Genomic DNA, 24,662 nt, shown 5'->3' with positions numbered 1-24,662 from the left:
TCAAAACATGCTGGGTTCCTTTTTTTCTCTTCTTTCTACCACACACGGATATGGTTGGGAGTAGTTTTTGGGAGCTGTTGACGTATTTGCCTACTGGCAAATGAGAAGAGCAGTCACTTTCCATTCATGTGCTGACATAGGGCAAAGACCTAGCAGAGCCTAGGCCCTCACAAAACAGAGGACAGACACACACAGGCACAAACACACTTCTTTGTATTTGTATAAACAGTGATCTGGGCATTGAACTGAGAGGTGGAACTCCAAAATACACTGCGTGTGGAAAGGAGCTGGCCATGCCCCCCAGCTCAACTAGGCAGAGGCCTAGCAGAGGGATGTGAGACTCCGCCCTCAATGACTCTCCTCAGAGTGGTCTGCACGCATTTCCCCAACATGGACCCCAGTTCTGCCCAGTATATCCAGAGGGAGACTGGGTTGTGCTAAAACACTGAATTGTCACAGCTGAAACCACACAACATAGTCTTTAAGTTGACCTGTTCGGCCTCCTCCATAAAGTGCTGGGCCACTGAGTGGAGGCCAGTCATTGTCACAATGCACGTGTGGTCTCCCCTGACTTCTAGACTCGCAAGGTAACACAGAGATTCGCATTTGCCTGGGTCTGTGGATGATGTATCTGGAGGCCATACCTGACTCCAGGGCTCCACGTGCCACTCCTCACAGGGCTCCATGTTGCAGCTCATGCTCAGCGGGGGACGAATGCCAGCCAGGAACTGGCAGTGAAACGGCCTCAGGCTGCGGTGGTCCCGGCTGTCCACACACTGAATCTCCCGGATCTGGAAGCCCCCGCTGCAGTTTCTGGAACACTGCATGCAGAGGGACACAAGAGGGGATACCTGAGTCCCTGGCATCAGGCTTTCATTCCCCTGAATTCCAGGGGGGTTTGCAGAGAGAACCATGGAGTTCCAGGCTTACAGGCACAAAGCAGGGTGAAGTCTAGCTCAAGTGACCTATCTCCCTCACAGGCCCTGGAGAGAGAGTCACTCAAGCAGCATCCAAAGATGGGGCCGCCCATGTCAGAAAACACAGGCGGGGAAGTCTAAGAACCGGGTGGCAAGTCCCGTTCTGTCACTCACTTGTCATGAGCTCTTGGGCAAGTCACAGAAACATTCTGAGCCTCAGGTGTCATAATTGTAAACTGGGATAGAACTGCCTCTCCCAGGGCTGTGGTGAAGATCGCAGACCCTGGGGCTGGGTGTCTGCAGGTGCAGGTCTGCCTCAGTGGGCACCCAGTCCCTCTGGGGTGTAGTCATCCTGGGTGAACGAGGCTGCCCACAAGGGGACGTCTCTGCCAAGCCACACCCATCTCTCCCCCAGAATCCTGCTAAAAACCTGTTGGCTCCGTGACTCTGAAGGCAGGATGGGTTGCCCTTTATCAAGTGAAGGGCCTATATGAGGGAAATAATTGGAATAACTGCTCAGCAGTTTGACTCACGGGAGTGAGCTTGTCCCTACCACCATCCTTCCTCCCAGAGCCGACATCCCCTGCCTTCATCACTGAGAGTTTGCTCAGCACAGGCTCATGGAAAGCCATTACAAGGCCCTCCTCAATGCCCCCTCCCACATGCTGACAGCATGCATAGCAGCCCCTGCATCCTGCTGGCCCATGTGACAAGGGACAGATTGATGCTCTAATGCTTCCAAAAATTGAATGTTTAGCTTCTTAGAAATAAATGACACTTGCCAAACGGCACCCCCCCCCGCCCCACACACAAAACAAATTAAAAAACCTCACTTTCCTGGGCACCTGGGTGGCTCGGTTGGTTAAGTGTCTGCTTTCGGCTCCGGTCGTGATCCCGGAGTCCTGGGATCGAGCCCCGCATCGGGCTCCCTGCTCGGCGGGGAGTCTGCTTCTCCCTTTCCCTCTACCCCTCCCCATCGCTCATGCTCTCTCGCTCTCAAATAAATAAATAAATAATTTTTTTTAAAAACCTCACTATTCCGGCCATGTAGTAAGTACACAAAGTAAAAAGTAACTGTCAGTTTGAAATGAGCCACAGAACAAATGAGGAAACATGCTAATAATTTCCACACAAAGCAGCCATTCGTTTGACAAAACAGATTTCTGGGAAATAGCATGTGATAAAGCAACGGGGCTCTGTATTAGGACAAGGGAATTTTACAAGACGTAAGTATGAAATGAGATTTTATTTTCCTATTTTTCATTTGTTGCTGCAATCTGTTTCAAAATTCAATTTTCAAATTAGCATTCCCCTTTTCTTATTCACATTCAATGGGAAATGAACTTTATTAATATGCTGAAATAAATAATAAGGGAAGACACTCACTAAATCCATGACTTTTCCATTCCATTTTCAAAACAGCCTCTTGTTCAGTTAGCAAGAGAGAAGGGGCAGGATATTAAATCACTCCTAATGCTGTTCTGTTTGTATGCTATTATTAATATTATTATATTCATTTTCTTACTGCCCTAGAGGACAGTCATTTGGATTCATGTTTTCCTAACCTGGAGCCTGTGGACCAGACTGAGGACAGAAGCCAGACTAGAACAAAAAGCCTGGCCAATGCCCTACTGTGACCAAAAGTGCTCATTTTCCAGTTACCACCTCAGCTCTGGTCTGCAGACCAGATCAAGTTAGAATGAAAAATACCCTTAGCTTATAGGGGCCACTGGAAGAAAAAATGAAATCACAATTCTCCCTTGTGTTGTTTACAAAGTCATCCTGATACACGTTCCATGTTAGACTCACACAGGGTGTTCAGTCAAGAATAGTGAAATGCTCGAGCATAGCGTTGGGAGGTCGGTAGACTGCACTCAGGTGTGATCCTGACAGCAAGTGGTTACCTGACTGTGGGTTAACCACTGCTCGTCTCTCAGCCTCTGTTTCTCCATTGGTGTGGAAAGGTTAAACTAGATGATTAGACTATCCCAACATTCTGGAGTGGTATGAAGTATGGGATCGCTGCGTTGTATTCTGTTCTGATTTCAGAATACTTTTCTTGCTTTCCAAGTTGAACCAAATACTAAATTGGGATATTAAAAAATTCTTTTCTGTTCCTTTCCTTATGCTGAACAGTTTCATAAGACCCTTAAGATTAAATATTTCATTCCAAAAATTCTAAGCTGAACAGCACCAAAATTCATCCTTCCATCTCTTCCCCCATGCCACCCCCACTTCCCTTCCAGTTCTTGGGCATTTCTATGTCCCAGACTCTATATTCCAATGTAACAGGAGAGGAGAGTTACATAAATGAGTAGAAGGAATAAAGATTACATCATACGTTGTTCATTATCTAGTGAGGGCACAATGGAGGAGGTGGGCAATTTCACCTGAAGAGGTCAGGAAAGGTCTAAATGAAGGAGCCAAAGTTTGAGCTGAAGCATATAGGATAAGCAGATGCTCACTCAGCTGACAAACAGGGTGGGGGACATTCAAGATGGAGAGAAGGGCACATACAGAGGCACAGTGCTATGAAACAAGACTTGCTTGGGAACAGCAAGCGGATCAGACTGCTAGGGCAAGGAGTGGGGGTGGACAGAGAGATGCACAGGGGCCATCATGGAGAGCTCCAGGGTCTGGACATCAGTCCTCACTGGAGTGGTCTTGGGTTCATGCTTCCTGTGGTCCTTAATGCCTCTAATTCATTGTCATTCCTCTATTTTTTAGGGATCCCTTAATCTAAAACCTTCGGGGGTGTTATATGTCTGACGGTTCAGACTTACAACAAATTATACCAAGAATAAAATAAATGCTGTGATTTTTAGTCTATAATGACCTTCCTGCTACTCAATGTTTGCTTTCTGGGGACAGAGGCTCCCTGATAACATGCAATTCTATGTTTTGACATCTGCACATTGGACTTTAATATATGTTCCTGGGAACGTGTTATATATCAAAGTTGGGGATGGTCTGTATTTAGCAAGAAAGGGGCTCTTTCCCTATAAGTTCATTTCTAAAAATTCAGATCCGAAAAAATGTAGCAATGCCCCTGACCATCTATAAAATCTAATAAACACAAAGACAAGAAGGAGAATAAGACAGAAAGACTAGCAATATATACAAATATATTAGCAAATATTTGAAACCCAAGAGTATAAGGAAAGACTGCCACTTTCTCTCACTTTCCAGCAAAAGTCAATGACTGCTGAAATAAAGGTGCAACACGGCCTAGGAGGGAAGACAGAACATTCCAAGAAAAAAATGTAAAAATGTTTCTGATTCATTTCAGAAATAGTCAAGATCTGTTAAGACTTAACTATGAAAAGGGAAGTGCTTGTTCTCAGAAAGCAAATAAAGGGGCTATCAAATCACCAGTTGACAAAACTTCAGAAGGTGCAGGGATCAAGATGTTCCACCAGGCGGTGAGTGGGGCTGTGGGAGATGCATCGCTTTGGTGTCAAACCCAATGGAAGGCTTTTCAAACCCATTTTGTCACTTCCTGAATTTCCTGCATGACGACACTCCCTCTTTTTTCCTCATACAAATTTTAATGCTCTGAAATTGGCGTGTGTCTTACAACTGATGTACATATTTATTGTATAATCTCTTTCTTCCTGAAAAGCTGTCATTAAATGGATGACGTGTCCCCCTGTTGATGGTTTCTTAAAACCGGGAGCGTTTGGTAACAGCTGTGTGATCGAGCATTCGTGATTTAAACACCCCGAGCTTTCATTTCCTCAGTGGGAATTATAAAGAAGGTCCTAAGCTGGATGAAAACAGAACTGATGATCTAAAGCTCTTGTGTAATGCTAGGCACATGATAGTATTGGCGAGTGCCAGGGCCCAAGGTAGGTCAAGTCCTCCAAAGTTCCTGGACACTTTGAGCACCTTGTCTGCTTAATACTGGGGAGTAGACACCTGCTCCAGCCAGTCCTGTTGACAGAACTTTCCCCAAGTTCACCTGTCTACAGGCTTTCTGCCCTGAGTCCAGGAAGCCAGAGGTTAATAAACACCCAAGAGCCAGTCCTGACTTTTATCTGGAGCTCAAAGTTTGCCCAGGATTTCTTCTGAACGGTCTTTTACCATTTACAAAGCTGTTTCACTAACATTCTCTTTTCTGATCCTTATAACAATTCTATGAGGTAATTGGAGGCAATATCATCCACTTTACTTCTCGGTGAGAGAAACACAGTTTCTAAGATGAATGCACCAGTGTCATATGCTGGTCATGACATAGCAGGGCTGCCAACCCACATGTGTCCCATCCACCGCCCAGCACCACTTTTAGGATTCAGTTCTGCAGCACTGTCTTCCCAAGCATGCCTCTGGGACAAACCTGAGGACTACAACCTTAACTTTGCTTCAGACAGACTGATGCGTGAAGGGGAAGCAAGCCATCCTGAAAGACTGCTTCTAGACACGGTAAAGGCAGGGGGCTGAACGTAGAGTCCTATTCTACTCTCACACACAGGGGAACGTGTCCACAGCAGCTGTATCGGGCTTCATCAGGGAGCCCCACGGTGCTGGAGACAGAAGCCGGTAAAACAAGCACAACTAAGTCAGCCATCACAAAGCGAGAGGACTGCCGGCGAGTGACCCAGAGGCCTCAGGGCTGCTACCTGTAGGCTTGGGCCGGCTGAGGCAGACCCGCAGTCCTATGAAGATTAAGGTGTCTGTGGATGGGGGGCGGAGACTGGGGGGATAATGCAGAAGATTCAAGGTAAAATTAGAATTCTTCCCTCTGAGAAAGTATCTGTGAAAAGGCAAACCATCAACATGGCAGAATCTAAACCCTCTGGGCATTTAAAGACATTAAAAGGGCCTATGCTCCGACTCTAGGTTTTGCAGGTTTGCCTCTGAGCGTGTTTCGAAGTCCTAATAGAACAGTGAAACGAAGAAGGCCCTCAAATCTTTCCTGCTGCCTGATTTGGACTTCAGACATCTGTATGAACTGGTTAATAATGCAGTAGTTAAAAAGGAATTATACTTACTCGTCAAAATTTAAGATAAAATCTAAATTAACATGCCTGGGAAAAATGGAAGTCAGGTATGTAAGACCCATAATAATAGAAACACAGAAGTCAGGGCAATTGACGATCAGTGGTTAAGCCACATCTTTGACAAGGTTTATCTAGTATCCCGAGAGAAGAGACATTTTCTTGAGTGAGAGGAATGGAGTAACTTGGGAGGATCCGATCCTGGATGTGGTGGTTATCTCATTCTGGCAGGCCTGGTGATATAGGAGAGCTCCCACGAAACCACCAGAACCAGACGCACTGCAGGGGGGCATACATAGCCCCGCAGCCCCCCTCTCCCAACCTCCCCCCTCACCCCCCCCCCGCCATGAGAGAAGACACCCAGAGACAGACCGGCCGGCCGAGCAGGGCTTTCCTCAGGAGGTCTGACCCCAAAGAACTGCTTCTGGATCTCTCATGCAGGGTTTTTCACAGGCTAGAATTCCTGGTACTTTTCACGGGAGTGTCTTTTCAAAAGTGTGAATGATTTCGCACATCTGTCCTTTCTTCGAGCTAGACAATTTCCAAGGAAAGGACTATTCGCTATGATAACAAGGCGGGCCTTTAGGACTGCTCAATGTTTGGCCAGGTCAGGGATATAAAATGTCTCTTGAGATTTTTCTGGATATGGAAGAGAATTTGTAGCAAAGCATTTAGTCCTTGCTGGATCCTGAGTTTGTAAGAAGTTGGAAGAAAAAGAAAGAACTAGCACTCGTTCTTGGAAGAAAAATAGTATGAAAGCAGAAGAAAGGGAGGGTGGCGGGTATCAAAGGGATGTGTGGTAATCTTTCAGGGAGTAACCCTACTGTCCCTCTCTTCCCCAGAATCGGAGCCTTACTTTGGGAGAAGGGGCCTAACGCAGATAAATGATGTTGCACGCTCCAGGCTTCCAGATAAGTATGCCAGAACCAGAGACGTCCAGTGAGACATCTGGTGGTCCTGCTTGTCTGGGAGCAGGAGCTCGATACTGGATGATGGAGCTAACATCTACAAGGCTCACCAGCCTCTCCAAACTTCTGGGTAGCTCTTTCTTCTCCCTTCTGTGTCTCAGCTGTCAAGAGAAACTGGCAGACAGAAGGCGCATGCGTTGCTCTCACCTCTGCACCTCCTCCTGCCCATCAGCTGTCAGCCCCACCACTGACGGGTGTCCTATCCCCCAGCGGCTGGCTCAGCCCCAGGCCAGCTTGGGCCTGGTTAGTGCCCCAAAGCACCAAGGCTAACTAATCCCGGAACCTGATACAGTCTTTCACAAGGGACCCTACAGACAGCACAGCGAGATGAGTAACCACAGCCAGATTAGCAGAGAGAGTATAACCACACTTCAAAAAGATCAGTACGGGAAATACACGTTGAAAGACCAATTTTTTTTCTGTCTCCTCTTTCTTTTCATTTGGGGTCTGAGGATGAAAAAGTACGCTTCCTTCGTGAGCAGCTGCTGAGTCATGACTCAGTGATACCTGTGAGGATGTCTGGTTTAGAATTTAGAATTTAGAATGCGACATTTACGTAATTTAGAAACAATGTGGCATGCTGGACCAGCAATCCGATACACGAATTTAACTTTTTGTTCCAGTTTATCTGGGAAGGGGAAAGGCCAGCAGGTAAAAACATGTGGGTTAATAAGAGCCCTGTATGTGTTCTAAGGCTGCTGGGTAACTTCGAGCGCGCCTATGGTGATGCCCAGGACTGACTCCTCCAGGTGGTATCAGAGGGAAGGGCAGGAGGGAGGCAGCGAGGGAGGAAGGGAGGAGACACGCCTCCTTCCACACGCGCGTGGCGAGGCTGTCCCCCCAGAACCCGCGGAGCCCGGTCACTTACCTTGCTCCACACCCCCACTCTCCAGCTGGTACAAGGACGGAGGTGGCACCTCTTAGCGGGGTCGGGCTTCTGGACGGCGGCACAGTCAGAATCCGTCCCGGTGCTACAGTCCACGCTTCGCCAGTAGGCCCCCAGCCCACAGCTGGTGGAGCACTGTGGCGGGGAGGAGGACAGAGAGGACAGAGGCTGAGGGCCGCCTTCTCAGACATCCCCCGCCACAGCCTGCAGTCAGGCGTTCTCACTCTTGGACGCTCACCTAATCGCCCGCAGAGCCTTTCACAGAAATACCAGCGCTGGCGTCCTGCCCCAGACAAATGAATCCGAATTTCCCTGGGTAGGGCCTGGGCTTCAGTGTAAAAAGAAATGCCCTGGGTGGGGGGTGCCTGGGTGGCTCAGTCGGTTAAGCGGCTGCCTTCGGCTCAGGTCATGATCCCAGGGTCCTGGGATCAAGCCCCGTGTCCGGCTCCCTGCTCGGCGGGGAGCCTGCTTCTCCCTCTGCCTCTGCTCCCCCTGCTTATGCTCTCTGTGTCAAATGAATAAATAAAATCTTAAAAAGAAAAAAAAAAGAAATGCCCCAGGTGATTCTAATAAACAGCCTGCGATGAGAATCTCTGATCAGTGCGTGAGAAGAAAAGCAAGGGGAAATCTGCTTCTCTTTAAAAATCATCCTGGCCGGAATGTCTGGGGGCTGCAGGCCGAATGCCCACCGCACTTCTTATCAGTGCTGTCAGTCAGTGCACAGGGGGTGTCAGATCCACGCATCTGCCTGTTAGAACACCGCAATGACCTTATGTCACTTCCTCCTCTCCACGACAAACCCGTGGGTAGACCGGGATTGTCACAGTGCAGAATAAACCCCACGAGGCTCGGAGAGCTGGCTTGACCAAGGAATAAGCCCGGGGCTCTCTGCCTCCAAAACGCCATATGCTATCTGTTAGAGCAGTTCCTCTCGAATTTCAGCCTCCATAGGCATCACCTGGGCACCTTGCTAAATGCAGGGGCTGAGTCAGCAGGTCTGGGGTGGAGTTGCAGATTCTGCATCTCTAACCAGCTCCCAGGTGCGGCCTACAGCCGACCCTCCAATGGATGCATGGCAAGTGAAGCTGAGATCTGCTGAGCTCAGCCCCACGCAGCAGAACCTCCCAGATGATCCATAGACTCATGAACAAAACTCTGAGGTTTTGTGGTGGTTTGTCATCTAGCATTATTGTAGCAATAGGCAACGGATACAACCACATAACAGGTATCTTTCCTACATTTTCTCTAGCCTTCTGAGACTTGGGGTACAATTAAAATTCTGCAGTTAGCTAATGGTGTGATCTTTTGCAGTTTCCTAACTCCCTAGCCTATAAAACTGGTGGTAACATTAGGACCACAGAGATTTATGCACATGGTCAGGACTCTACAAATGTTACCTATTAAACACAACACAGCTGCGAGGTCAACATTGTGAGTCCCACTTTCCGGGTATCTGGGGCCCAGAGACAGAAGCCACGTTCAAGGCCACATTGTGTCTGTTGTTAATTTCATATTATGACAGAGAGAAAAATATATTTGCCCAAACCCAGGAAAGGACCTAGTGAGACGGAATTCCCAGGCTAGTGATAACCTGGTAAATCTCAAGTGGTGTCTAGGACTCTTTGTACCATATTTGTGTAGCAAATAAATGCATGTTGTCTCTGGGGCTCTGGCTTTAGTCCTGCCAGATTCAGATCCCATGAGCAGACATTTAATTCCTTTTGACAGTTTTTACGGAGGCAGCCAACAACAGCACAAAGGGAAAGTTGACAGAGGGAAAAGCACGGAACACAGTAAAAGTGAGATGGGGTTCCATCAACTGTCACTTGTATTAGTTTCAAACTGGGAGTGAGGGATGAGACAAGAAAGGGGGACCCTGAGGAGGCAGAAGGACTTCACTTTTTCCTGGAAACCTTCATCCTTGTTAGGTTTGCTAGTGGCCCTGTGGCCACCGATGTACCAGGTCAAGGAGCAGATTTCGGGATGTTCAGAACCGGAACTAACAAGGGCTGCATCGGAATCACGTGAGAACTGCCGTGAATGGCTCCGGAAAATCGTTCTGTCAGTTCACACAACTGCACAGATGACATGTAATGACTGGCCCTGGGGATCTGACCGGATGACGGGGCAATTCAGTGAGACGTGATTTTCTGACCACGTATGAGCCACACCATGCACACTGCATAGCGCCTAGGTTTTCTGCTTGTAAACAGATACCAGAGCAAACACTTACTGGTGCTTCCTATGTGCCCCATACTCTCCTGAGTACCTTACACATAGTTACTCCTTTTACTCCCTACCGATCTTTGAGTCGGGCATTGTCACTGTCCTCGTTACACAGATGAGGAACCTGGGTATGTGAGGACACAGTGAGTGGCTGAGCAGGATTCCAGCCCAGGAAGTCTGGTTTCAAGCTTTAGTGTCTTTTTATAGTGTTAATTTAGTCTTTATATCCATTCTTTAATTTTTGAAGTCACAATCTGAGGAACGTGTTGTGTACAACGGGGAGCCTGAGCAGCCCTTCCACACAGGACAGAAAGTGGGGGGACATGGTGAGAGCGATTTTGGATCAAATGATAAGGAGCTTTAGAAATGACTTCCAATCTTAGGGGTCAGGAGAGGCTTTCTGGAAGAAGCAGCTCAAAGTTTGGTCCTGAAGAACAGGGCAGGATTCACGAGGGCAGAGGAGGAGGAGAAGGCACTTCAAGGCAGAGGGAACAACGTAAACAGACTGAGCGGGGCAGGAGGCTTAGGGGAAACCGAGCAGTTTTGATCTGCTGAAGCTAAAGATGGTGAGGCAGAGGGGAGGCATGTAAGGCTGTTGGACTGTCCGAGTCGGTTTATCTGAATAATGAAGAGACAGGAAAGATTTGTGAGCAGGAGTTCGGAATGATTAGCGAATTCCTTCCAAAGACTAACTTGGCAATCTTAGGTCTCTTGTGATGACGTGTGGAAAGCGCTGCCGAGGGGAGAGGCTGGAGGTGCTCAGACCAGCGAGGAGCCGAGAGCAGTAACTGAGGCTCCTTTCTTGACTATTGGGTCACTGCTGGCATTGGACCGGACAATTCTTCCTTATAAGAGACCGCCCTGAATGTCGCAGGGATTTATAATCTTCAGCTCTCAGATATTCAGTGTGGGTAGCGGCCCCCTCCCCCATCACCGGAACAAACAAAAGCATCCCACTCTTCTCCACGTGCCTCCCGCCATTAGACTGGAAACCACTGGCCCCAAACGAACAGGAAATAAAGGGGAGATGACAGAGATGATGAGGTGACACTGACTTGAAAACCTGTCCGGGTTTTTATAGGGGGCTTGGGGAAGACTGATATCAATGGGGTGACTGAGAGGCCATCCTAAAGAAACAGCTTCAGAAATGGACAGAATAAAAAAGTCACAGGACAGTGGGAAAACCAAAGTTTTCATTCTGAGTCCTGATCCTCTCTGACAATTCTGTGTGTTAAAGATTTTGTCTCAAAAGATGTATAAAGGGGGCAGGCAACCCAACCCTATCACAAAGGGAATTTCTGCCAAATGTTGAACTCTGTTCTCATAATATCCTTCGCAGCTCTGAAAAACTGCAATGTGGACCAAGTCCCTTTTTCTAGTCAAACTACCTGGAATTAACAGCTCTCAGTGGCTTCACCATGGTTGTCAAATTTTTGGTGAGCTATGATGTATTCTGTAAGACAGTTTATTTCTGTCAAAGACAAATGATGACATTTGCAATAAGTCAAGGGTAGCTTGATTTACTATAATCAAAATGTATCAATTGACTTCTGGCCTCTATGATCATCTGAGCAAATATATACTTTTATTTTGGTTTAATTTACAGGTACACCACACTTTACTCAGAGATAATGTATTTTTTACAAATGGAATAGAGTGGAGTTAGAAGGTTCATCATCCAACTGACAATTGTGTCTTTAGACAAGTCACTTGACTGCCACAAATTTTATTTTCTCTATCTGCAAATTGGCATAAATGAGACCTTACCTGCTCCTCAGGATTGTCAAAAGGAGAAAACAAGAGCTAGATATGAAAGTGGTTTGGAAATTAACATGCTTTATAAATTAAATGTACTGTAGTTATATTAGCTGCAAATACTTCATTTCTCTTTGGCCAGGGAGAGAAGTCATGTATCGTCACAAAAATGCTGACTAATTTGAACATGTGATTATTTTGCCACAAAGTCCTCTTTTGAGTTGTCAAATTATTTTAACAAGTTCATAGACCATGCATTCAAAATTCAAACGGGTGAAAATGATTTTGATGCTTCAAAGGACATTAATTAGTTCTAGAAATGGAAAAACAAGTATTTAGCCAAATTTCTGAAGCTTGAAAACAGGGGCCAACATTCTGTCGTCATATTTATTCTCTTCTTCTTCCATATTCTAATTCTTTTAATGAGCCAAAATGATTTTTTTTCATGCAAGTACTCAAACAGACCAACAAGAAAAGAAAACCATTGATAACACTGAGTTAGAGAATGCATTTAAGGAACTTTATCTTCAATTCCCACTCCAATTAGGATTACCTGACAGATCTAGAGTCCCAACATCAGCTTTGCGAGTGAAATGCTACCTCAGGCCCTTCCAGCCACTCCTCAGCGGTTCGAAGCTGGGGGCGTGTTGTGGGTGGTCTACACCAGCGCCACCACTCCGTAGGTAAGAAGCGGCTTCTGAAACATGGACTGAGTTCTCCGCTCTCTCACAGCTGGCTTGCCCAGCCCTCCTGACTTAGTTCAGAGTTCTTTTCACTTTATCGCACCATATTTGTCCTCCCTCACTGGAGATTTTTATTTTTCCCTCTCTCCTTTTTGGAGTTAGGGAGGAGAGGAGGGAGGTGAGGGCATGGACCTGACTGCTTCACGTTTCTTCTACATCGGGATAGATCTTATACAAGCCCATTTTGAAATCTGCACAAGAATGCAAGAGCCCTAGCTATTTCCCTACAGAGTCGGGCATGGGGTGAGAAATGGAGCTCCTACCTCACTCCAGTTTCCAACAATCCAGTATGCGGAGCCGCCGCCTGTTGAGAGCTCCTTGTAATCCGAAGCATTGAGCAAAAACCCCTCAGCGATCAGACTTGTTGCATCTTCCTTGGTCAGGACCAGTCCGGAACCCTGCGTTAGATTGGCGTTGCTTGGAAGTCCTGGAGGGTTATGGCGGACTGCGTGTTCTGTCGGTGCTGGCCGGCGGTCTCCTCCCAGAGGGAATGGAGTGTTCGCTGGCTTTTCAGTGGCCATCCCCTCAGTGCCAGGCGCACCATTTTTGAGAGTAGCAGGACTTTGGCTGGGCAGCAGACCTTCCATTGCTGTGCTGAAGGGCGCCCAGAGATAAGGTGTTGGTGGAGGCCCAAAGGGCATTTCCGTACTTCTCACCACGGAAGCATCATTTCCGGCTACTCTGATTTTAGTCCATGTTACGGACTTGTTTTCATTTTTGTTCTCAGACTGTTCACTGTCTTCCCCTGAGCCACTATGAATCTCTATCCCTGGCTCTTTGGTCAAGGTATCGTAAAATGGAGTCACCTGCCACGTCACAGGCTTGCCGGAAGACGGCAAGTCAGCACCAGTCACTGTCGTGGTGAAAAGGTCTCCCTGTGAGGTAGGAGCAGTGTCTGAATTGGGAACATTCTCTTCATTTGGCTGGATACTCAAAGCCCAGGAAGTGAGGATGGGCTGGGAAGTACTTCCGGTGCAAAGGACATAATTGGAGCCCGGTTCAGTTTGGCGTGAACTATTCTGACACCGTTTGGCATCCAGGTCTCCTTGTCCGGGGGCCCTTGTAGGACCGGGGCTGCTGACGGCCCGAGCGCTTGTGCTCACAGGCCCGGGCACCGTGGGTGTGCTCAGCGTTCTGGGACTGAATGGAGTTGGAAGGATGGGCTTCAGGGGGTCCGGCTCAGATCTTGGGAGCTTTTTCCCACTGGGAATCATGCCTTTGTGGGGTTTCAGAACTCTTCGGACAGAAGGGCATTGCTGGAGGCCACAAAGAGCTCGGCTGTTGGGTTTCCTTGTCACATCGCAAGGTTCGTCATGGTTCTTGGCACACGTGACACTGCGGATCCGCACTCCACCGCCGCAGGAAACGGAACACTGGAAAAGAGAGACAGCTGTTACATTCATGGGAAAGGTGCACTGGTTCTCTCATGCTCAGGTTTACAACAGGCGAGAACTGGCCCGATGGAAACGGAGCTGGGCAGCCGAACTTGTTTTCTTCCATCTTTGTATCTGGTTTCTGAGCTCCTTTAGTTCTCCAAGGAAATAGGTATCTGCTGGAGACCAGAGGGGGCTCAGGACCAACCATTTACTCTTCGCAAACTGAATATATAAACCGCGACATAGTAAAACTGAAGTCTCCCTGGGCTCTGAACACAGGACAGAAAATTCACAGAAAGTGCAATGATGTATACGAGTTACCTACTCTTTTTAAGAGATGGTAAAATTATCTTTCCTAGGGTTGTGATGCTGTTAAATTAATACAAACTGTTTATATATTTTCTGGAGTCTTTGGTTATAACAAACCTTCCCTTTATATTTAGAAAACACCCAGTGTAACTGACAGAGTCTCACCCAGGCACACCAGCTCCATGTCCACTTGCCTATGTCAGGTGGAATCAGATTAAAAGCTAGACAATCATCATACTCACACCCATACACAGGTCCAGGACCTATTCTGAAATTGAAAGGTGGGTAATTAATCCAAGTAGAGAGATACCCTTTCCAAAAAGTGAGTCCCGTAGCATGGTGCCAATATGAGGGGCCATGGCTGGTACCACCCCCTGCCATGTTCCCTCCACATTCTGTAGGGTATGCCAAGCACAGGCAGCTAGAGCACTTTTGAAGGAATCCCAACAGGATAGTCTTTCCTCAGGATTCATGGTAAAGAATCATTATTTCCTCAGTCTCAGCAGCTGCAAACTACATCTACTTGGTACATCACACTAAATTTCTAGATGTTTTGAAAAAATCTATACTTTTACCAGACAGCTCTATGTGCCTTTTCTTTCCAATTTTAAGTCAGCCACCAAATGTACTGCACTTGAATATGAACCTCCAGGGGTCTTCATGGGCTGTTTCACATTTGTCTGGCTTATATTCCTGACCTCAAAGCGGGTTTCTTGAGGATGGGGATTGCATAATGCTTGGCGGATTTCCAGAGGCTCACAGCCACAATTCTGTGTGATACTGACGATGGCCCTGTGAGATTTATAAGGCAGGAATTAGAATTCTGCCTTCCACGGGAGAGGAGGCTGAGACTCAGGGACTTGCTTGAAAGGCTGCAAGTCGGTGGCAGAGTAAAATCAGATTTATTTCACAGCCTCCATGAAATCTAGTGCAACACACTGACTGGTAACCATCCACTGATTTCCGCTCTTGACCACAAACTCTCAATTTCCGAAAAGCTACCCAAAGGCAGGAACTAGTTCTTATTCATAACTGAATTCTAGGATAGTTCTTGGGACACAGCGATCACCTGATACATTATTAAGTGACTATTTTACCTGGAAAAAAAAAAACAGGAATGGGAAAATTCTGTGAGCTTATGCATTTTTTAGCTTAAGTTTCTTGCCTTCTTGAGTCCTATTTTTAATTTCCTCGGTGTAGGAAAATAATATGGATGTATAAAACTCCCCCTTTATTTTGTTCCAGTCAAGCATCATTTCTCCCTGATGTCCGCGAGCTCTGGAAAAGCAGATCCTTTGAAAAGCAGGAGAAGCTTGTCAGCACAGGAGACCGTGCAGCTGAGAACGCACTCAGCTGCGGAACTGGGGTCACCTCACTTTGGAACCTGGCAAGGGCAGCCGGGAGCCTGTTACTTTCCTGGTTTACTATAGTATTTCTGCCTTCTTCTGTGCGAAGGTGCCTTAAAGCGCTGTCCGCTTCGTCTTCCTCACTGGCTCTCCACTTGTTACATTCTAATCCAAACCCCTTGAGTTTTCAAATCTCCACTTTGGAAAAAAGATCCATTCAATCAAACACCCTTCACGTAGGTCCGAACACATTTCTGCGCTGCTTGCCTCAGGCAGGCTGGGTTTCGAGAGCTGACCCTTGAAAGAGGCCCCGGCTGACGCCAATGGTCCTCAAGTGGCAGGTGCACCTCCCTTTGGGTTTTTTCTTTCCAAGAAATGTCAGAGTAGACAGCTAAATGGCAGGAAGCTCTCTGATTTTTCTTTTCTTTCTCTTCATTCCTTTGTTTGTTTCGACTTGAAATGCTTATCATGTCCACAGGGAAGCCCAGAGACACACACCTGTCTGTGGGAGGCTACGAGGTGAGCAGCTGCCTGGGTGAAGTACTTGTAGGCACATATCTAGAAGATACTGTGGATATCCACCCATCCCACTGGTTTGTTGCTAGATTTTTTAAGATTTGGATTTCCTAAGGTTAACAGATGGATACATATATATATTTTTTAGAATTTATAAATTACACGTATTAAATAACCTTATTTACCACTGTGTGAATTTGCTCAACCTAAAAGAATAAAACAGGAGTAAATAAAAGCTATTTAACGGGTTGTTTAGTGAAAATACATTAGATTTTGAGCTTTTAAAACTGAAGATTACTCTAGAACAGAGATTCCAAAGTGGCAGCCTCAGGACTACATTTGACCCAAAACATTAATTCTTTGGCCTGCCCAATCTTTTTTGTCTCTTTCTCTTTTTTTATTTATTTTTTTATTTTTTTATTTTTTTAAAGATTTTATTTATTTATTTGAGAGAGAGAAATGAGAGAGAGAGAACACATGAGAGGGGATAGGGTCAGAGGACGAAGCAGACTCCCTGCCGAGCAGGGAGCCCGATGCGGGACTCGATCCCAGGACTCCAGGATCATGACCTGAGCCGAAGGCAGTCGCTTAACGGACTGAGCCACCCAGGCGCCCCTCTTTCTCTTTTTTTAAAAAACGGTAGCAAGGAGAGGTGGAGGGGGAAGGAGAGAGAGAGAATCTCAAGCAGGCTCCACGCCCAGCACGGAGCCGGACACGGGACTCGACCTCACGACCCTGAGATCATGACCTGAGCCCAAATCAGAAGTTGGATGCGTAATGGACTGAGCCACCCAGGTGCCCCTGGCTTGCTCAGTCTTAAAACAAACAAGCAAACAGACGAAATACAAACACTGAATTAGTAGCCAACACTTAAAGCAGATTTCATATTAAAATTCCTTATTTTTAGCTTCTCTCAAAAAAGCAGAGGATCTGCAATTACTGGCGCCATTCTCAAATGGCACCTCACAACTTCCTTCACGGAGCCCGGGGTCTGGGAGCGGTTCTTATGTTCTCCAGCACACCTACCTTTCATCCCCACCTGCTTCCCTCACCCACAGACCCGGAAGCTTCCAAGTAGCCCAAGGATGCCATTCTTTAGCCCCGGGGCGTATCGTGCCCAGCGGGACAGTGTTAACGATCTACCAAGTCTGTACGGGGCCTACAAACGAAGTTGCCTTTTCTCGCAGCCACACCGGAACAGGCAGCACTGGTTTGTCCTCAGCCCCATGCTCCTTCCGATACATCTTCCACCTGCGTTTATCTCCTTAGGAGCTGTCAAGCCCTTCAGATGAGATAAACGCAGGGCACAATGCTGCACTCAGAACTCATCCTGATGGGTAGTTTCGGAACTCTCAAAGCCAGCATCTGCTATGATGACTTCGTGCCCTGACCTTATAATTTTGAACTCTGTACCAGGCCAGCAGCTCGTCAGTCTGCTCCTGTCCTCCCGGGGAGTCATCTTGCTCTCACTTGTCATTCCTCCAAGATGAAGGCCTGTGGGGAGCCCGCTGAGAAAGAGGGTTGCTTCTAAATGAGTCAAGCCACCCACCTCAGGTGCACTGTGGGAGAGGGGAGCTCACAAAGGGCTCAGAGCTGCAGTGCTGAGAGTTTTTTCAAAAACACAGTCGGGGCTCGTCACAGAGTTATGTAGCTAAAGGGCCGAGGAGAGAAATAGCTAGTGCTTTGCCATAAAAACATTTATTGTGTAGTCTCGGGAATTTATAAATGAATGATTGGATCTAATGCTAAAACCAGCTTTGAAAGTAAGCTGAAAAACTTAGGTAGCTCTTATGGGTTGAACTGTGTCCCCCCACAAAAAGATATACTGGAGTCTTAACCCCTGCCCACCCCCTCCCCCTAGACCTCAGAATGGAGACTTATTTGGACATGGCGCCTTTACAGAGGTAATCAAGTTAAAATGAGGTCCCCAGGTGGGTCTTAATCCAATATGACCACTGTCCTTATAAAAAGGGGAATTCAGATACAGAGACACACACATAGGGACAATGCCACTGAAGATGAAAGCGGAGATCAGGGTGTTGACAACTACAAGCCAAGGAAGTCAAAGGCCACCAGAAGCTGGAAGGCATGGAACAGACTGTCCCTCACAGCCTCGAGAAGGAACCAACTCTGCCAACACCTTGATCTTGGACTTCTGGCCTCCAGAGCTATGAGATGATACATTTCTGTTGTTTAAACCACCCCGTTTGCGGTTCTCTGTCATGGCAGCCCTAGCAAACTAATATAGTACCCTAGATAATTTAAAAAGTATATCAGACAGGATGAAGAGAATCAACATGGCCCCCAACTGGTTTTCTGTGAGTACTTGTGTCAAACGAGGATGCCTGTATGTGTTCTCCAGGAAACCGGGCAAAGCACAGGCTGCTGACACCCGAGGGGCACTGACATGCTGGTGCACACAGACATCCCCTGCCACAGGACGAGGTGGTCCAGCCCCACAGAAGTGCCTTGGACCTTAACTCAAACTGGGGAGTACCACAGGTAAGCGACTCAGAAGTGTCTCCTCGCCCTCCTGCTCCGTCCTCCTTCGGTCTGCAGGCATCTCTGTGAGGCTTCACACAAGAGTTCCCTTTGCTTCTCGTTTAGCCACAGACACGCTGCTGGCGTTCGCTGTGGGCGATTCTGTCTGAGGAGGCAGGAGAGATTGTTTGCGAACATCAGCATCTAGTTTCTCTGGTCACTCGGAGGCTCCAACACCCATGTGAACCACTTTGCACTTTACAGAGTCTAAGTTGGTTAATTGTTTTGTTCATTTGTCTGTGTGCTTTCATCAGGCACACAAAGGGCTTAGGGGCCGCCCCACGCCCCGTCAAGTATGTTAAAAAAACATCTCTAGTCTCAAGGGAAATATCATAATTTTTTTTTTTTGCTCTAAAAACCATCTGAAAGGCTTTTTCTTCTTTTGCTTTAGAAGTATTTGGGGGGGGGAGCAACTTATTTAAGAGGGCTCTGATTTCTCAGCAATCGTTAAGCTTAGTCTGGAATTCCAGCAAAGTGACAAAAGCTGATCTCTAAATTGTTTCCAAACATAATATGATTTTTTATGAATACTACGGGCTGTCAGATTGTTGTATTTTGTAGACGTGTGAGATGCATATGGCAGAGTGTTCCCAGTAAAACTCTGCATTCAAATCCTGGCTCCACTGCTTAAAGGACGAGTCTCTAAACATCTCTATGTCTCAGTTTCTTCACCTGTAAAATGAGGTTAGTAAGGCTTTTAGGAGGTATTGTGTTAATACCTATAAAAGTGTTTAATAGTAATACCAGTAAGTATCCAGTGGATACCTGCCATTAATATGTAATTCAATACTGATTTATGATTTTGCTGTGTCCTTTGTTTTTACGGAAACCATCCATTAGCTTTTTCGTTAGGACTCAAACATTTCTGTAGACCCTTGACCCAACCCTCATGCTTACAGTGCTCCATGCAGAAAATGGCCCTGACCTTGGGGCGAGGGTCTAGATGAAAATGCAGAGGGGCACAGATCAATTCTGTCAGGGCATCTGGGTGCCACCAACTGGACAAGGCTTACAAAATCAGGTAGCATAGAGGATAGACACTGGCCTTCTTGCTTGAAAATGAAGTTACCATTTAGCAAACACTATTTGTGGACACTGCTCAAAGGGCTTCGGTGGATTATCTTCACGGGGGGGGGGGGGGTTAAAACTAGCTCAAGGCCACAAAATTAGGGATTGTCAGAGCTAGAAAACCTAGGAAAATTACTCTCCCACTAAATCTATTAGTGTCTAACTGCCAGGAGTAAGAGGGGAATTCATGAACATCAACCTCATGGAGTTATCCTAAACGTTAAATGAAACGAACCCTACAGTGTGAAAAGCACTCAACAAATGATAGATGATGTTATTCCCATCTACTTACTCTGCTAGGAAATGACTGTATCTACAGCTTACTATGTCCCAGGCACTGTTCTAGTAAGAAGTTTGGAACTATTAACTCATTTCATCCTCATAGCGTCTCTTGGGTCTAAGTACTGCTGTTATTCCTGCTTCATGGATGGAGAAAACAAGCCAGAGAAAACTAAAAGGAATCACAAAGAGATTAAAGTCACACATCTAATAAGTGGCAGAGCCAGGATTCGAACCCAGGGACCCATACCCCTGAGACCGTGCATGTCCTTCACCACTAGACAAGGCATGTCACTGAAGCAGTATACCTAATAAAAATGGGGGCCACAGATTTACAACAAATCCAGTCCTCCTTCTTTTTTTTTTTTTTTTTTAAAGATTTTATTTATTTATATGACAGAGAGAGACAGCGAGAACAGGAACACGAGCAGGGGGAGTGGGAGAGGGAGAAGCAGGCCTCCCGCTGAGCAGGGAGCCCGATGTGGGACTCGATCCCAGGACCCTGGGATCATGACCTGAGCCGAAGGCAGATGCCCAACGACTGAGCCACCCAGGCGCCCTCCAGTCCTCCTTCTTTACCCTTCACGCCCAGAAAGTAGATTGGGTGAAAACAGAGCAAGATTCTTGGTGAAATCTGAGATTGGGGGTAGGAGTCAGTGTTCAGAGCATGAGCCTAGAGAGGGAAGGCCTGGTCAGACGGGCAGAAAGGGCCTCCCAGCTCTCGCCAGGGCCTCCTTCAGACCCCTGCTGGGTCAGGGATGAGGGTGCCAGCCTGGCACAACTGAGCCCACCCTTCTCTCGTTGCTTGGGTTGGCAGAGGTGTCTTGGCAGGGAAGGGAAGTCAGCCCAGAGAGGATGACTCAGCAGGAGCCTCAGAGTTCTTGGATCTTTTGGCCCAGTTACCTCCTAGCTTCCAACATCCAGGGTGACCCAGACAGCCCAGTACAGACCAAATCATGAGGTATCTCTGGAGCGCTATATCCTGCGTCAATTAATGCCAATCTCAAGACAAGATCCAGACCATAAATACTATGATAGCAAGAATACAGCACTGCATCATCTCTCTTAAAAATGTATCTGGGCCTAGTTAGACTATCAGAGACATTTCCTCATATTCCAGAAAAGCTCATTAGAGGGCTCACATGTACAGACATTAGCAGGACAGCAGAGGGAAGAAAGGGAGAGCCACTGGGTGAATATTTCCATGCTGATTTAACTAAAAGCACCTCTCATGACAGCATCCCAGGGCTCAGCCTTTCTGCTCAACTCCATCCAGTGGAAGCCAGAAACTGAATCCCATGTCTGCTCACAATACACTATGCAATGGCCTGTATTTGGGACCACAGACACGAGTACTTGTCACATCGTGCCAACTTTTTGTCCCTTGTTCTCCAGTTAAGGCACATCATTTTGTTCCCCATAAACATGAGCACAGTAAGAAGAACTTCTCAGCCAAATATGTAATTGTAGTCCTTTAAAAAAGCACAAAGAATCTGGCAATTAGTAAATTCTACTCGACAAGAATTATGGACTGCTTTGGATGCAGCCCAAAATAGTAAACAGATGTAATGGACCAGTCACGATACCTTGTCCAGCCTTATTTTGACAACACTGTAATTTATAGCAATCCAGGCTGGTGGTGGCCTAACAGGCCAGGCCGGCCACAGGCTCTCACTGCCCCCTCCCAGGATCAGCCCCGTTGCTGATATGTGCACAGATTCGTAGTATGCTATTAGTTTGCAGGTATGTTTTCTTTGCTGGTATTTTTCTTTCTTTCTCTCTTTCTTTCTCTCTGTCTCTGTCTCTGTCTCTCTCTCTCTACCTTCCTTCCTTTCGGTTTTTGGTCCCATCTCTTCCATTTGATAGGAAGTTCTTACAACACAGGAAACATACTTGCCATTTTCTTTTTATTTTCACCTCGATACCAAGAAAGCATTCTGCAACAGATTTAGAAGCTAAATAAACCTAAACTGTGACTGTGAGCTAATGAAATAAAGTTCTGGAAATAAGGTTATCACAGTGCTGTATTCAAATGAGTGTTTTCTGCTCTCGAAGAGCTTCAGAGATGGCACCTTTGCTGATACAAATGTTCAAATTCTTCTTTACGTAATACTTTGGAGTACCTTTATTAGTACAGATGGTACTTACTGCGTTCTCCTGAATCAAATATTTTCCATTTGTCTGAAGGTGAGTCCTAAGAGGAGTTCCTACGACATTCTGGTCAGTGGTCGCATTATTAACGAAAAGGACAGGGCTTTCCAAGGAAGCTCAGAAGAAGTCAGCATCCACCCATAAAGTCTGGACTGTTAGTTTAAAAAATCATGTAACTTGTAGTCATTCCTGAGGTCACTGAACTGCAGTGTGCCCCCGGGAAGTAGAGCAAGGCCCCTGGAGACTCCAGGACTTTTGGAGAAAAAAGGCTCCACCCAGTGGACTCCGGGAGCACCAGGCATGACAGCACCAGGTTCCATGGTGACCTAAAGAAAAATGAAGCCTGGGAGCTTTTCGTGACCTCCTAGCCCACTGATTTCTAAGTATACTTAGAGGATCTGATCAGATCAATTTTGGGAAAATGCAACAACACTTATTTGAATTTATGTGGCTAATAACAGTACACGTTCTAAACCTCGGTCAGGTCCGGCCTTGACCCATGCCGAAGAGACAGACGATTCGAGGGGCTTCTTCAAGTGTCAAGTACACTGCCTACCATTCTACTATTACGGCAACACTCGTCCGGTTTTAACTCTCACGGTTTCAGGGAAACAGAAATGTAAGTGTTTAACAACCTAGCTCTTGATTTGCTGCCGATGGTTTAACAACGGGACAGCAAAAAATCCTGACAATGCACCCATTAGCTGTTGAGAGCCTGGGCAAATGGGGTCCAGCTCATCCCTGGCAGGTGTCTGACTCCTGGACAAGTGAGAAGCAAATCCTGTAAGAACAGAAAAGAAGCAAGATCGGATACAAGGCAGGCAGAAATGCAGGAAACCGGCCAGAGGTGATACACACCAGCCATCGTGCAATTTTCTTTCGAGCCACTTTGGGTTGGTTACTGAAGAGGCAGGGGTGGGGAAGTGATGACGCTCACCTCACTCCAGTTGCCTACTGTCCAGTCTGATGGACACAAGATGTCTCTGTTGCAGGAAATGAGGGTCTTGGGCCTCAGCAGGTGCTGGCAGTCTTTAGCCGGGAGAGCCTGCTCATCAGAGCCCATGGTCTGGATGCACAACACCGTCCGCCTCTTCTCTCCGTGGGGCCCACACGTTGCTGAGCATGCTTCCCACTCCCCGGCCCACCACCTGCAGGCGCACACGGACACCAAAAGTATATGGACACATTCAGTTCAGCCACAGGAAAGAGGAACCGGGAGCAGAAGTGCAGGTCGCAGAGCTGGGCGGCCTTGGAGTTACTCCAGCCCGTTAGAGGAAGACAGGGCCACAGCTGGTTTGTGCAGTCACGGCTCGAGTTCCCCAGAGCACCCGGCAAGAGGGGATGCTACTTAACAGTGTCTCTGAATGAAAAAAAAACAACAACGCCCTCTCTCTTTACAGTCAAGAACACTGAGGTCTAGTTTTCTGTTATTACAGCATCACGTCAAGCAAGTTTAAGCCTTACTTTCCTCATCTGTTAAGTGCATAAGGCAATACTGACTTTATAGGAGTATTGTAGATTAAACAAAATACCAGATTTATACGTAGTGCACCGTACAGAGCCGACACGTAATAGAACTTGATCATCTGTAATTATTTGTTGTTATTTTGACGGTTGCTACCGAGTAAAAGAATCTCATAGAATGTAGGTCCCCTGGCTCCTAACTGAATGTTTTTCTTTTCTTCTCTGAAGCAGGTACTGAAACAATTGCTGATTTTCAGTTATTTAGGAGATGGTCAGTCGGAGGCACTGCCTTCATTCTCCCCATCTCCTCCAGTCTACCTACTCCTAGTTTCACAGGTCCCTTTGATAAGAAAGCAGGAGAAAAAGAAGAAACAAAATAATTTCTTACTTCTCAGCTATTCGTGACAAGTCAAAGTGTTGACACGGTTTGCTAAATAAATACTCTGGATTCACTGTGGAAAAACAGGGATGCGAGTTCTTTCTCTGGCCCCTTATCGTGGATGACTTACTACAGATTCTAGGAGGTTGACCCTGTGGCTACGTAGAAATAGCTTTTGAAAAGTGGCAGGGAGCCCTCTCTGTTTCCCCTTCTCCATCACTGTGTAAATCTTCCCCAGCACGGAAGGGAGAACAAGTGTCTTGATCCAGTGTGGTTTGGGTTCACCATTGTTGGAAAGTACGGCCCACTTCTTTGGCTCTCTGTGCAGTAATAAAATGGAATGCTTTTATTTTTCATGGGAAAATAGTACAGCATGTGAAGTCTTTTGTTCCTGAATTTAAGGAAGACTTCTGTCCTTGAGACAGTATGGACTTTTGAAGAAGACAAAAGTTTGTACTATGATTTATAGTTAGTAAGTATTGGATTTATTGGGATAAAACTTTTGAGTCTCACACTTTTAATCTCAGGTTAAAAATATATGAAGAAAGCTATTCCTTGATTTTGTTATATTCTTTAATCAGTTACTTTTAAGTTATAAGGATTACTTATTTATTCTTTAGTGTTTAACATCTATAATTATGTAATTAAGATGAGTTATTCATTTATTTATTAAGTAATAATAATAAATAAGTTTACTCCCTTATTCCTTAGTGTTTATCATCTGGCTATCTTGTGTGGATA

The 24,662-nt window shown here is 46.5% G+C and overlaps 1 protein-coding gene across 2 annotated transcripts in view; it reads right to left on the bottom strand.

Annotated features, from left to right (window-relative positions):
- Positions 1-24,662, bottom strand: part of ADAMTS12 (ADAM metallopeptidase with thrombospondin type 1 motif 12) — a 292,985-nt gene that overhangs the window by 16,397 nt on the left and 251,926 nt on the right. For both annotated transcript variants that reach the window (XM_021696033.2, XM_021696038.2), the window contains 4 exons: positions 23,016-23,226; positions 12,756-13,865; positions 7,751-7,903; positions 645-821 (listed from right to left, as the gene is read on the bottom strand). In XM_021696033.2, the coding sequence (XP_021551708.2) occupies positions 645-821; positions 7,751-7,903; positions 12,756-13,865; positions 23,016-23,226 (1,651 nt within the window). The remainder of the gene's footprint in view (positions 1-644; positions 822-7,750; positions 7,904-12,755; positions 13,866-23,015; positions 23,227-24,662) is intronic.

This window comes from Neomonachus schauinslandi, chromosome 7 (assembly GCF_002201575.2).
Source record: "Neomonachus schauinslandi chromosome 7, ASM220157v2, whole genome shotgun sequence".
NCBI lineage: Eukaryota > Metazoa > Chordata > Mammalia > Carnivora > Phocidae > Neomonachus > Neomonachus schauinslandi.
Note: the sequence above shows the minus strand (reverse complement) of the source record. Positions and strands in the feature narration are given on the sequence as shown.